The 15,624-nt window shown below is 44.3% G+C and overlaps 1 protein-coding gene across 1 annotated transcript in view; it reads right to left on the bottom strand.

Annotated features, from left to right (window-relative positions):
- Positions 1 to 15,624, bottom strand: part of LOC126176630 (protein scarlet-like) — a 204,695-nt gene that overhangs the window by 89,394 nt on the left and 99,677 nt on the right. Inside the window, exons 7-9 of the mRNA XM_049923789.1 lie at positions 13,568 to 13,608; positions 11,806 to 11,911; positions 9,088 to 9,315 (exon numbers count right to left, since the gene is read on the bottom strand). Of these exons, the coding sequence (XP_049779746.1) occupies positions 9,088 to 9,315; positions 11,806 to 11,911; positions 13,568 to 13,608 (375 nt within the window). The remainder of the gene's footprint in view (positions 1 to 9,087; positions 9,316 to 11,805; positions 11,912 to 13,567; positions 13,609 to 15,624) is intronic.

Raw genomic sequence — 15,624 nt, 5'->3', positions numbered from 1 at the left:
CGTAGGAAATCAGCATACATTGCACCATTTAGACTGCCGTCGATAAAATGGGGGCCAATTATCCTTCCTTCCATAATGGCGCACCATACATTAACCCGCCAAGGTCACTGATGTTCCACTTGTCGCAGCCATAGTGGATTTTCCGTTGCCCAATACTGCATATTATGCCGGTTTACATTACCGCTGTTGGTGAATGACGCTTCGTTGCTAAATAGAACGCGTGCAAAAAAATCTGTCATCGTCCCGTAATTAATCTCGTGCCCAGTGGCAGAGCTGTACACGACGTTCAAAGTGCATAGAAATATGGTCCAGGTGCAATCGATGTTGATGTAGCGTTCTCAACACCGACGTTTTTGAGATTCCCGATTCTCGCGCAATTTGTCTGCTACTGACGTGCGGATTAACAGCGACAGCAGCTAAAACACCTTCTTGGACATCATCATTTGTTGCACGACGTGGTGGACGTTTCACATGTGGCTGAGCACTTCCTGTTGCCTTATATAACGTAACTACTCGGCTAACGGTCCGATTTTCCAATATGACAAGTTATTGGCATATCCGATGCAGATGTGCCCATTTGTTTTCAATTTCTGTGTTACTGTAACAGTCACGTGGTTGCGTAAACAACACGACACGTAATGACTGCATCCCGTGTTTAATTGCACTGGGACTCATAAATATCTGACACATTTCACTACTTCACTAGTATTATTTCATGTTACATTTTTGTGAGCACCTGCCGGTAAGTACTTCTGCAGCAGATCGACGGAAAATGTAGCACCGAAGCCAGCACAGGCTGCAGATCAAACTCCACCGAGTGCTCGGAGAAAATCTCTCTTTCGTGTGTTCGGAGGTCAGGATTTTTACACTTAAGCAAGGTTCAGAATTGTTTCTGGCAAACAGGTGTATTGCATGGGAGGTAGTCTATAAGGACCATTCCATTAGATTCAAAAGGTTCATAACCTTTACACTCCATTAGTTCCAGTTATTTTCCTTGCAGCAGTGAGCAATTCTTAATTTTTTTTTTTTTTGGAGGCAAATAAATTGATTTTCCACTACCCTTGCGAAGGTTAATTGTTGTCGTCACATAATTTATAGACAGACGGGTTTTCCAATACATCTTTCTGGATAAACAGCTGTTGTTGTTTTTATGATCTTCAGTTGTTGTGGTGGTCTTCAGTCCCGAGACTGGTTTGATGCAGCTCTTCATGCTACCCTATCCTGTGCAGGGTTCTTCATCTGCGAGTAACTATTGCAACCTACGTCCTTCTCAATCTACTTAGTGTATTCATCTCTTGGTCTCCCTCTACGATTTTTACCCTCCAAGCTTCCCTCCAATACAAAACTGGTGATCCATTATTGCCGTAGAACGTGTCCTACCAATCGATCCCTTCTTCTAGTCAAGTTGTGCCACAAATTCCTCTTCTCCCCATTTTTATTCAGTACCTACTCATTAATTACGTGATCTACCCACCTAATCTTCAGCATTCTTCTGTAGCACCACATTTCGAAAGCTTCTATTCTCTTCTTGTCTAAACTATTTATCGTCCATGTTTCATTTCCATACATGGCTACACTCCATAGAAATACTTTCAGAAACGACTTCCTGACACTTAGATCTATACTCGATGTTAATAAATTTCTCTTCTTCAGAAACGCTTTCCTTACCATTGCCAGTCTACATTTCCTATCTTCTCTACATCGACCATCATCAGTTATTTTGCTCCCCAAATAGCAAAACTCATCTACTACTTTAAGTGTCTCATTTTCTAATCTAATTCCCTTAGCATAATCTAATTTAATGCGATTACATTCCATTAGCCTTGTTTTGTTTTTGTTGATGTTCATCTTATATCCCCCTTTCAAGACACTGTTAATTCCGTTCAACTGTTCTTCCAAGACTTTTGCATTGCCTGATGGTGTGGTGTCACCCCCAGACACCGCACTTGCTAGGTGGTAGCCTTTAAATCGGCCGCGGTCCGCTAGTATACGTCGGACCCGCGTGTCACCACTGCCAGTGATTTCAGACCGAGCGCCGCCACACGGCAGGTCTAGAGAGACGGCCTAGCACTCGCCCCAGTTGTACAGCCGACTGTGCTAGCGATGCTACACTGACAACTACGCTCTCATTTGCCGAGACGATAGTTAGCATAGCCTTCAGCTACGTCATTTGCTACGATCTAGCAAGGCGCCATTACCAGTTATTGAGATTGTAAAACATGTATCAAGAAGAGCGATGTACACCAATTATAAATTAATGTTAAATATTCCAGAAGCTATGTACTATTTTTGGCTACTATAATTCCTTGTCATTTTCCAGACCTCACGCCAGCCTGCGTGAGCTTTAAAAGCGTGCATTTCGGCCTCCTCTAGCAACACGGTATTGGCTCTTCTGCCAACAAAATAGACGGAATTACAATGTCATCGGCAAACCTCAAAGTTTTTATTTCTTCTCCATGAATTTTAATTCCTACTCCGAATTTTTCTTTTGTTTCCTTCACTGCTTGCTCAATATACAGATTGAATGAAATCGGGGATAGGCTACAACCCTGTCTCACTCCTACTCCAAATCGCTGCTTCCCTTTCATGCCCCTCGACTCTTATAACCGCCATCTGCTTTCTGTAAAAAAATGTAAATAGCCTTTCGCACGATGTATTTGACCATTGCTACCTTCAGAATTTGAAAGAGAGTATTCCAGTAAACATTGTCAAAAGCTTTCTCTAAGTCTAAAAATGCTAGAGAAGTAGGTTTGCCTTTCCTTAATCTATCTTCTAAAATATGTCGTACGGTAAGTATTGCCTCGCGTGTTCCAACATTTCGACGGAATCCAAACTGATCTTCTGCGAGGTCGGTTTCTACCAGTTTTTCCATTCGTCTGGACAGAATTCGTGTCAGTATTTTGCAGTCGTGACTTATTAAACTAATACTTCGGTAATTTTCACACCTGTAAACACCTGCTTTCTTTGGGATTGGAATTATTGTATTCTTCTTGAAGTCTGAGGGTATTTCGCCTATCTCATACACCTTGCCCAAGGTTATCAGTAGCTCTACTGGAATGTTGTCTACTCTCGGGGCCTTGTTTCGACTCAGGTCTTTCGGTGCTCTGTCTAATTCTTCACGCAGTATCATATCTCCCATTTCATCTTCATCTACATCCTCTTCCATTTCCATAATATTGCCCTCAAGTACATTGCCCTTGTATAGACTCTCTATATACTCCTTCCATCTTTCTGCTTTCCCTTCTTTGCTTAGAACTGGGTTTCCATCAAAGCTCTTGATATTCATACAAGTGATTCTCTTTTCTCCAAAGGTCTCATTAATTTTCCTGTAGGCAGTATCTGTCTTACCCCTAGTGAGATATGCTTCTACATCCTTACATTTGTCCTCTAGCCATCCCTGCTTAGCCCTTTTGCACTTCCTATCGATCTCAATTTTGAGACGATTGCATTCCTTTTTGCCTGCTTTTTGCTGCATTTTTATATTTTCTCCTTTCATCAGTTAAATTCAGTATCTCTTCTGTTACCCGAGGATTTCTACTAGATCTCGTCTTTTTGCCTACTTCATCCTTTGCTGCCTTCACTATTTCATCTCTCAAAGCTTCCTATTCTTCTTCTACTGTATTTCTTTCCTCCGTTCCTGTCAATCGTTCCCTAACGCTTCCTCTGAAATTCTCTACAATCTATGGTTCTTTCAGTTTATCCACGTCCAATCTCCTTAAAATGGCACGTTTTTATAGTTTCTTTTTCTTAAGTTTTAATCTACAGTTTATAACCAATAAATTGTGGTCAGAGTCCACATCTGCTCCTGGATATGTCTTACAATTTAAAACCTGGTTCCTAAATCTCTGTCTAACCATTATATAATCTATCTGAAATCTTCGAGTGTCTCCTGGCCTCTTCCACGTATACAAACTTCTGTCATGATTCTTAAACCAACTGTTAGCTATGATTAAGTTATGCTATGTGCAAAATTCTACAAAGCGACTTTCTCTTTCATTCCTTAGTCCCATTCCATATTCACCTACTACCTTTCCTTCTCTTTCTTTTCCTACTAGTGAGTTCCAGTCACACATGACAATTAAATTTTCGTCTGACTTCACCATCTGAATAATTTCTTTTATCGCATCATAGATTTATTCACTCTCTTCATAATCTGCGGAGCTAGTTGCCATATAAACCTGTACTACCGTGGTAGGCGTGGCCTTCGTGTCTACCTTGGCTACAATAATACGTTCAGTAAGATGTTTGTAGTAGCTTACACGCGCTCCTATTTTTTTATTCATTATTAAACCTACTCCTGCCCCTATTCAGTTTTTTACTTATTACCCTGTATTCACCCGACTAGCAGTCATGTTCCTCCTGCCACCGAACTTCACTAATTCCCACTGTATCTAATTTCAACCTATACATTTCCATTTTTAAATTTTCTAGTCTACCTGCGCGATTAAGGGATCTGAAATTCCACGCTCCGATCCGTAGAACGCCAGTTTTGTTTCTCCTGATAACGACATCCTCCTGAGTAATCCCCGCCCAGAGGGGGACTAGTTTATCTCCGGAATATTTCACCGAAGAGGACGCCATCATCATTTAACCATACGGTAATGCTGCATGCCCTCGGGAAAAATTACGGCTGTAGTTTCCCCTTGCTTTCAGCCATTCGCAGTACCACCACAGCAAGGCCGTTTTGGTTAGTGTTACAAGGCCAGATCAGTCAATAATCCAGCCTGTTGCCTCTGCAACTACTGAAAAGGCTGCTGCCCCTCTTCAGGAACCACACGTTTGTCTGGCCTCTCAACAGATACCCCTCGGTTGTGGTTGCAGCTACAGTACGGCTATCTCTATCGCTGAGGCACGCAAGCCTCCCCAACAAGGGCATGGGGGAGGGGGGGGGGGGCGAGGGGGGATACAGCTGTATCAGTCACATATTCTTTTGCACGAATCGTTAATTTAAAAAGACATGTGCTAGCTTTCACAGTTTCTGTGACCCTACACGAGGACGCTAAGCATAAATTGGCGAGCGTAGCTTGCACTCTACCAAAACTACATTTCGGTAGTTTTGATACAGTACATACGTATACAACGTAGTAAAATGTAGGATTACCGTCAGTACGGATAGCATTGATAAGAAACGTAGGATGTGTGAGGGAGAAACTAGGATACAACGATTTCGCTAGGTTTTTATCGTTTGGTTGTTTGTTTTGCACACAATTAGAATCGCACATCATTCATTGTTATTCCATTGTGTATTTCATATACTTACAGAATCTAAACTGTATTTTATATGTAATTAAAATTAGTTGATCGTGTAAATTCTGCGCTTTAATGCAACAAAAGCAATTTCTTTTAATGGAAGTACAGTTTATATGCACAAACATGATATATGTAATTATTGTTGGTATTTTGTACTCAGTAGGAAGTTCTTCATCAAAGGTAATAGTTTCCTGTTACTATCGATAAACGTGAAAGTTGTTTGTGGATAACAGAGATATGTTATATGTAAGTTCGACGAAGTTTTGAAGTCGATGATTGATGCATTTCTATTTCGGCTCCTTTTATTTATTTTAGGAAATTGCGTTTTCAAGCGTCCCATGAGAAATCTGCATTGCTTTCTTTATTCCAACTACAAAATTCCTCTGTTTCAAGTTACAATCGATATGTTTTGGATAAAATCGGAATTAAACATCTACAAGTTGAATTTTGCTATAAATACTGTTCATTTTTATGTTACGGAGAGAAGGATAATTGTGTAGAAAAATGTTCTGTAGGTTATGCGGCCGTTTATATATTCCCACTCAGTTTCTAGACGGTTCACCGCTTCTGGTTTCCGGGGGGAATGCGGTAAGAGACTGATCGCATATACAGGGTGAAGAAAAATTCGTGCACTTGGAGTTCGCAACATGATTCCTCATGTACTACCAATAAAAAAATATCTCTCACAAAATTCTATCCTGTGCATATTTATGGCAGTACATGGATGTTAAAGATTGTCCATCTGGAAACACTATAGTCACATATATGGTAACTGTCTTCGTCAGCATACAACAGTTGTGTTCTGCAGTTGGTGCAGTGGGTTGCATTTTGGGTCAACAAACATGAGATCGAATGTTCGTTTCTGGGTCGAGGCGTATTAATTTTATTTGCCAGTTTCATTCTACCACATAATACTGCAGTATACACCGCTTTTTAAGCCACACGCATCCGACATTATTTACATAGTACAGTTATTTATTTAATCGTATGGCTAGGGCCCTCCGTCGGGCAGATTGTTTGCTGGGTGGATGGAAATGGTACAAAACACAAACAATTAAAATATTAACTTTGCCACCGAAGGTGCAACTTGATTTTAACCTCTAAGAAAAGTCTTCCGGTGAAAGGGTGGAAACTTTGTATACTAAAATGATCATTTAAATAAAAGCCCATGAAATGAAATCTTATATAAAATTCTACAAGGTTGTCCAATGAAGTTAAGATACTCTACAGTACACAAATACCGCCTCTCAAGATGATAGGAAAGATCAAAACATATTTCTGGTCTTAGGGCCGTTACTCTCCAAGTAATAAATTCATTAACACACTAAATCCGACAAACATGACAGAGGCAGCTCCGAACGACAGACAAACACTAACTGCCTAAGAAATGAGGACAAGAGACATACGAGCAAGCTGGGGTGAGAGACTGACCAAGAAAACAAGTAGAATTTAACAAGAGTAAATCACACATCACCAATCACTTAACTTCTAATAAACTGCGATTTCTCGAGAAGACCTGGCGCAGCACCCCCAAATCGCTCTCCCGAACCGTCCGCTGCCAGCCCCTTCAACGGATGCAGGAAGGCACGCTGATCTCCCGTCTCACAGCTTCGCAGCTCACACCAGACAGACTGATGTGGGTTGACTGCTGTTGCTCTCGTGTCGACCGCGAAGACACTACACCTCGCTGTACGGCGCGACCCACTGAAATCACGTGGCGACCTCACATGCGCCGATGCTTAAGACGGACAAGTCATCTTGTGTCCCAGTGCGCGACCGACCAACCGATCAATCCAATCGCCAATGACCATTGCCAGAGCAAACTCGAGCAGACTGGCGGCCAAACGTGCAGACTCAGATGCAGAAACTAAGGCACGACCGGGCGACCATTCGCTGAGTTCTCTTACTAGTGGGGTGGAAAGACTCTAATTTTGCCGGCTTTAAAGGTTGATCCGAACGACAGACTTACTAGCATTCCGAACGACAGACAGACACTAACTAACTGCCTAACAAATGCTGACGAGAGACAAACTAGCAAGCTGGGGACGAGAGACTGACCCAGACTGACCCCACTGGCGAGCTCATAGCGCCCCTTAAATGCACGTGAACAGGCAACCTTTCCCCTTTCCTACCAGAGGGAGACACCAAAGCTGCGATTCCCACAGCGGCGCCACCGCCAGAAACGGAGGGCGACTGCTTCACACTACGCACTGTGGTGCACTCTTCAAAACAGTAATTCTGACCACGGCTCATATGTACAGGACGCAGTTTTGTGAGAGACATTATTACATTGCTAGTATGTGTGGAATCGCGCTGCGAAGTCCGAGAGCGCGAATTTTTCTTCACCGTGTGTACAAGGTGCATTCAAGTTATAAGGCCTCCGATTTTTTTTCTCCGGACTGGAAAGAGATAGAAACATGCGCATTGTTTTAAAATGAGGCCGCGTTCATTGTCAATACGTCCCAGAGATGGCAGCACCGTACGGCAGATGGAATTTTACCGCCAGCGGCGAGAATGAGAACTGTTTTAAGTACTTAAAATGGCGACGTTTCCCTTACTTGAACAGTGTGCAAACATAAATTTTCTGAATTTGCGTGGTGTGAAACCAACTGAAATTCATCGACAGTTGAAGGAGACATGTGGTGATGGAGTTATGGATGTGTAGAAAGTGCGTTCGTGGGTGCGACAGTTTAATGAAGGCAGAACATCGTGTGACAACAAACCGAAACAACCTCGGCCTCGCACAAGCCAGTCTGACGACATGATCGAGAAAGTGGAGAGAATGGTTTGGGGGATCGCCGAATGACTGTTGAACAGATCACCTCCAGAGTTGGCATTTCTGTGGGTTTTGTGCACACAATCTTGCATGACGACCTGAAAATGCGAAAAGTGTCATCCAGGTGGGTGCCACGAATGCTGACGGATGACCACACGGCTGCCCGTGTGGCATGTTGCCAAGCAATGTTGACGCGCAACGACAGCACGAATGGGACTTACTTTTCGTCGGTTGTGACAATGGATGAGACGTGGATGCCATTTTTCAATCAGGAAACATAGCGCCAGTCAGCTCAATGGAAGCACACAGATTCACCGCCACCAAAAAAATTTCGGGTAACCGCCAGTGTTGAAAAAATGATGGTGTCCATGTTCTGGGACAGCGAGGGCGTAATCCTTACCCATTGCGTTCCAAAGGGCACTACGGTAACAGGTGCATCCTACGAAAATGTTTTGAAGAACAAATTCCTTCCTGCACTGCAACAAAAACGTCCGGGAAGGGCTGCGCGTGTGCTGTTTCACCAAGACAACGCACCCGCACATCGAGCTAACGTTACGCAACAGTTTCTTCGTGATAACAACTTTGAAGTGATTCCTCATGCTCCCTACTCACCTGACCTGACTCCTAGTGACTTTTGGCTTTTTCCAACAATGGAAGACACTCTCCGTGGCCGCACATTCACCAGCGGTGCTGCTATTGCCTCAGCGATTTTCCAGTGGTCAAAACAGACTCCTAAAGAAGCCTTCGCCGCTGCCATGGAATCATGGCGTCAGTGTTGTGAAAAATGTGTACCTCTGCAGGGCGGTTACGTCGAGAAGTAACGCCAGTTGCGTCGATTTCGGGTGAGTAGTTAATTAGAAAAAAAATCGGAGGCCTTAGAACTTGAATGCACCTCGTAAAGAGAGCTCTCGTTAAGAGGTAATGCCTGATAGGTATGCAACACTCGTAACACGGAGGTAACGCGGGTACCGAGCTACTAGGAAAACTACTGTACTCAACGCCTATTTACGGTAGTCTACGGTAGCCTACGGTAGTTTTACAGCTGTGGGCGGTCGTCTTACCGCGGCGAGCAGCCTGGCGACGTAGTAGGTGGGCGGCGAGTAGAGGCCGCTGCGGTACTCCCTCCTGAGCAGCGGCAGCTCCTGCGGGATGGCGGCCAGCGCGGCGTACATGGGCGAGAAGGTGTTCTCGGCCACCACGATGAAGAGCGCGCCCTGCACCGACTGCACGCCCAGCTGCGTGCGCGCCTCCGTGCCCAGGTAGCACAGGCCCGCCATGGCCGCGATCGCCTGCGAGCGAAGGGCACCGCGTGGCTCTTACTGGCGTCTGTGTAGTAACACTGCACTAATGCGAGGGGACCTCAAAGAGTGAGTTACGAATTTTGCTATCCTGGCATTCGAATGGGTGAAGAAGGAACCTGTAATAAAGACATGGAAAAAATGATTGCACAATACAAAAGTGTGTACCGTAAATAGAAACAGATACTGTCAACCAAACATGTGAACCTTGAGACCAGGAAAAGTTTCATCAAGAGCTATATTTGTAACACGAGCCTTGAAACATGGACAGAAATGAAAAGTTTAGATGCCTTTGATATATGATGTTGCACGACAGAGTTCAAGGTCAAATAAATTGATCCAGTAAGGAAGCATAACGTTATGGGGTGAGTCTATGACATAAAGATGTCTAATAATGAACACAGTGAAAAGAAGACAGCCAATGGTTGGGTACGTATTTCATCATGATCCTTTAGTAAAAAAATTAATAGAAGGGATAGTGGAGGTTGAGGAATTTGCAGGGACAAATCCAGATATACACCACTGGCCATTAAAATTGCTACGCAACGAAAATGACGTGCTACAGACGAGGAATTTAACCGACAGGAAGAAGATGCTGTGATATGCAAATCATTAGCTTTTCAGAACATTCACACAAGGTTGGCGCCGGTGGCACCTACAACGTGCTGATTCAAATGGTAAATGCCTCTGAGCACTATGGGACTTAACATCTGAGGTCATCAGTCCCCTAGACTTAGAACTACTTAAACCTAACTAACCTAAGGACAGCACACACATCCATGCCCGAGGCAGGATTCGAACCTGCGACCATAGCGGTCTCGCGGTTCCAGACTGAAGCGCCTAGAACCGCTCGGCCACACCGGCCGGCTACAACGTGCTGACTAGAGGAAAGTTTCCAATCGATTTCACATACACAAACAGCAGTTGACCGGCGTTGCCTGCTGAAATGTAGTTGTGATGTCTCGTGTAAGGAGGAGAAATGCGTACCATCACGTTTCCGAGTTTGATAAAGGTCGGATTGTAGCCTATTGCGAATGCGGTTTATCGTATCGCGACATTGCTGCTCGCGTTGGTCGAGATCCAATGGCTGTTAGCAGAATATGGAATCGGTGGGTTCAGGAGGGTAATACGGAACGCCGTGCTGCAACCCAACGGCCTCGTATTACTAGCAGTCGAGATGACGGACATCTTATCCGCATGGTTGTAACGGATGGTGCAGCCACGTCTCGATCTCTGAGTCAACAGATGGGGACGTTTGCAAGACAACAACCATCTGCAGGAGCAGTTTGACGGCGTTTGTAGCAGCATGGACCGTCAGCTCGGAGACCATGGCTGCGGTTACCCTTGACGCTGCATCACAGACAGGAGCACCTGCGATGGAGTACTCAACGACGAACCTGGGTGCACGAATTGCAAAACGTCATATTTTCGGATGAAATGAGGTTCTGTTTACAGCACCATGATGGTCGCATCCGTGTTTGGCGACATCGCGGTGAACGCACATTGGAATCGTGGATTCGTCATCGCCATACTGGCATATCACTCGGCGTCATGGTATAGGGTGCCACTGGTTATACGTTTCGGTCACCTTTTTTTTTGGCATTGACGCCACTTTGAACATTCGACGTTAAATTTCAGATGCGTTACGACCCGTGGCTCTACCATTCATTCGATCCCTGCGAAACCCTACACTTCAGCAGGTAATGCACGACCGCATGTTGCAGGTCCTGTACGGGCCATTCTGGAAACAGAAAATGTTCGACTGCTGTCCTGGTGAGCACATTCTCCGGGTCTCTCACAAACTGAAAACGTTTGGTCAATGGTGGCTGAGCAACTGGCTCGTCACAATACGCCAGTCATTACTCTTGATGAACTGTGGTATCGCGTTGACGCTGCTTGGGCAGCTGTACCTGTACACGCCATCCAAGCTCTGTTTGACTCAATGCCCAGGCGTATCAAGGCCGTTATTACGGCCAGAGGTAGTTGTTCTGGGCACTGATTTCTCCAGATCTATGCACCCAAATGGCGTGAAAACATGATCACATGTCAGTTCTAGCATATTTGTCCAATGAATACCCGTTTATCATCTGCATTTCTTCTTGGTATGGACAGTAGTGTAGAAGGTATAGCGCAGGGTGAGGAATTGCAGGGGCTGCCCCAGATATATCTCTTGTCAAGTCATCCCCAACACCAGCTCACGCAGCATTTGGTATAACATTACCATGTCTGTAAGTGTACTACGGCAGCCGATCTTATCTCCTTCATCAGCTACCTTTCTGATGATGGCAAAGGGTTCGACTGCCGAAATAATCTGTGCTTTGCCCAACAACAATCAGCGGTACATACGTAGATTGTGTTGTCGAAGTATCCAGTGTTACCACCTTCAGCTGTCTAGAATAACCAAATGTTCACTGGCACGAGGTGTACAGCGAGAATGTGTGCAAGGACGCCATGGCGCGAACAGTGCACTACGGTACTCACGATCTTCTGCAGGATGCGCAGGTTCTGCACGGTGGGGTCCCTGATGGCGTGCAGGAAGTAGCGCCACGTCAGCCACAGCAGCGACGTCGTGAAGAAGGGCGCCTTGCTGCAACAACCACAATCGCACTCAAGCACCCGCCTACATTCTGCGAGGTCAGCTGCACAACGACATCCATTGTGCTGGTGTACGAGCAAAGTTTCACAGCTAATGGAGGTCAAAGATTCCATGTTTCTAGGGTTCTGAACCAAAATTGGTGGGGACTGATTACCTCAGATGTTAACTCCCATAGTGCTAGAGCCATTTGAGCCAAAATTGGTAAAAATGGAACTTTTATAAAATCACTTTGTCTTCCACCTGTCTGTCTGTGTGCCCGACTATTCAAAACCCTTCTTTGAGGAACGGGTAGACTTATCAAGTTGATATTTTTGTAACATACTAAGATCTACGGTCCCTTGGCGATGTAAAATGTGAAGCATCCAAATCAATGCAATCAGAAGATACAGCCATCTACGTCAAATAATAACAAATTCTCGAACTTACTCATCAAAATCTAAAGGGTGCTCGCCGTTGACCTAGAATCATGAAATGTACGAAGAAGCAAGGTTTCACTGTGAAAATAAATGAAAAAATTCGAAAATTTTGAATATTTAATTACGTCACATGAAAAAAAGGTTTTGTTTTTTGGTCTCTAACTGTCCCTGTGTTAAAAGCCATTTTCTCAGAAACAGATGAAAGTAACAAGTTGAATGTCACATACTCATGTCTATATTACTTTGTTGGTAAAAATGTTAAACTTCTAAGTCAATGCAGTTAAAATATATGATCATTTATGTCATATATTTTGATACACCCATTAAAAGCTATGAGGTGTCTCCCCTTGATGTATAATCATGAAATTTGACAGGAAGAAAGGTTTCACAGTGCAAGAAACGGGAGAAAAAAATCATAAAGTCGTTCATTTTTAATTATATATTTCTTACGCGATCTCATACTCGAAATTTCAACATTCTCGAAACTCTTGGAACCCATGGGATCGATATCTTTCCAGTATCATTGTCGATAACAGGCAAAAATCTTCGATATTTTAGATTCCCGTAATAGAGTCGTGCTTCGGTAGCTCAGATGGTAGAGCACTTGCCCGCGAAAGGCAAAGGTCCCGAGTTCGAGTCTCGGTCGGGCACTCAGTTTTAATCTGCCAGAAAGTTTCAATAGATTAACTGTTTAGATAAGTAATTAAGTCTGTACGGAACCCTCAGCGAGCGAGTACTACTAGCACCTGGCCAATTTCTATGTAATGAATCCTGATCCTGAAACTACCCAGTGAAATATTGGCAAGCTCTATGTAGATATGAGAACGATAGGTACGTGGCAGCAACAAAAGCATAATTTTTCTAGGTTTACTATCGATTTTTTTCGGGCACAGTATCAAAGATACATGCAAAATGTAAGTCAGTGGGGTCAACCGGAACAGAAATCAATTAAAAAATACACTATTATAACAAACTGAACATTTTAGAAATTCTATGTGAAGAGAGTATAACAGATGATTTGAGTATTTCTATTCCTCTGGCAGTACCGTGAAACCATGTAATAGGTACCGAACAGGTTGATGTGGAATTGTGGATCATGGAACTGGGTGAGCGGCGAACGGAAATCTTCCGATAATCTAACCAGAGAACTAGCACGGCGATAGTAGCAAAACTGAAAGGCGTTTCACAAGAAAAACGAACCTTATGAACAAGCGAACTGAAGAATACGTACAACTTTTCCGACGTCTCTCCAAGTATCTCCGTGTCTTCGACCTGAAACAGAAAGGCAGAGAATCAATAAACGTATGTGATGTACATGATTTGAATATTACATCTGCGATCATCTGTGAAACGATCGAGATAAAAATAACTTTAAGGAATGAAATTAATATCTGAATTATTCACTGAATTCAACAATTCCCAGTCTTTCTACAGAAAAAGTTGCGTTCCACTATTTGCGCCAACTTATTAATTAACTAAGACAGCAAATATTTCTGGTCATACGTGCACAGATGTCTTTTCCAGCATTTTTGGAGAATTTTTGAACTGAAATACAACGTACCGCGTGTTTGTGCTTCGATGTCATGTCAACTACAAATATACCTCTGCCTCTGCACAAAGCAATAATGTTGGTTGCTGCATCTCCATGATTTCGTCGCCTATCATACGTAACAAGTTATCATATCTTACTTAAATATTATTACATCACGAATGCTGTAATGGTTCCACTTTTGAAATCAATCGCGATCAATACACCACCACAAATTCTTGTTCGGTAATGTGAGATGTCTAGTTTGATTTGTGTAGCGATAATGTATATACTACTAGTCGTACTCTGTGTCGTTTCGGTATTACAGGACATCGATAAGCTTTGCACTTCTTCAGGATACTAGTTCTACACAATTTAGGCAACAACAGATACAAAGTGGTGACGCTGTTACGTGGCCAGCTCCATCTGCAGAAAGGGCTCCAAGGTAGGCCCCCTACTGGCGATCATTATTGTTATGTATGAAGCGGAACTATGGGCTTCTTGGGAAAAGGGTGACTAGGCTGAGTCGTGCAATTTGACTCTTTGTCTGATCACGAGGTGTGGCCATTAATTTCACACGTTGATCACGTAGGCTGACGTGAGGATCAATTAACTATACTCGACGGGATGTATCTGGAACATCTTAGGTGATTAGAAGTTAGTAGACAGGAGTACAATTAAAAACTTAGCTTTAATCCAGCATCAGCCGTGAACGTCGATCTTGACTTTGAACAATAATATTTACAAGTGTAGTTGTAGGCTGAACTGCGAATACTTCTTTACAATTCTGATTGCTTCACACACACACACTCCTGGAAATTGAAATAAGAACACCGTGAATTCATTGTCCCAGGAAGGGGAAACTTTATTGACACATTCCTGGGGTCAGATACATCACATGATCACACTGACAGAACCACAGGCACATAGACACAGGCAACAGAGCATGCACAATGTCGACACTAGTAAAGTGTATATCCACCTTTCGCAGCAATGCAGGCTGCTATTCTCCCATGGAGACGATCGTAGAGATGCTGGATGTAGTCCTGTGGAACGGCTTGCCATGCCATTTCCACCTGGCGCCTCAGTTGGACCAGCGTTCGTGCTGGACGTGCAGACCGCGTGAGACGACGCTTCATCCAGTCCCAAACATGCTCAATGGGGGACAGATCCGGAGATCTTGCTGGCCAGGGTAGTTGACTTACACCTTCTAGAGCACGTTGGGTGGCACGGGATACATGCGGACGTGCATTGTCCTGTTGGAACAGCAAGTTCCCTTGCCGGTCTAGGAATGGTAGAACGATGGGTTCGATGATGGTTTGGACGTACCGTGCACTATTCAGTGTCCCCTCGACGATCACCAGTGGTGTACGGCCAGTGTAGGAGATCGCTCCCCACACCATGATGCCGGGTGTTGGCCCTGTGTGCCTCGGTCGTATGCAGTCCTGATTGTGGCGCTCACCTGCACGGCGCCAAACACACATACGACCATCATTGGCACCAAGGCAGAAGCGACTCTCATCGCTGAAGACGACACGTCTCCATTCGTCCCTCCATTCACGCCTGTCGCGACACCACTGGAGGCGGGCTGCACGATGTTGGGGCGTGAGCGGAAGACGGCCTAACGGTGTGCGGGACCGTAGCCCAGCTTCATGGAGACGGTTGCGAATGGTCCTCGCCGATACCCCAGGAGCAACAGTGTCCCTAATTTGCTGGGAAGTGGCGGTGCGGTCCCCTACGGCACTGCGTAGGATCCTACG

The sequence above is a fragment of the Schistocerca cancellata genome, chromosome 3, assembly GCF_023864275.1.
Source record: "Schistocerca cancellata isolate TAMUIC-IGC-003103 chromosome 3, iqSchCanc2.1, whole genome shotgun sequence".
Classification (NCBI taxonomy): Eukaryota; Metazoa; Arthropoda; class Insecta; order Orthoptera; family Acrididae; genus Schistocerca; species Schistocerca cancellata.
This window is presented reverse-complemented; position numbering and strand designations above follow the sequence as displayed.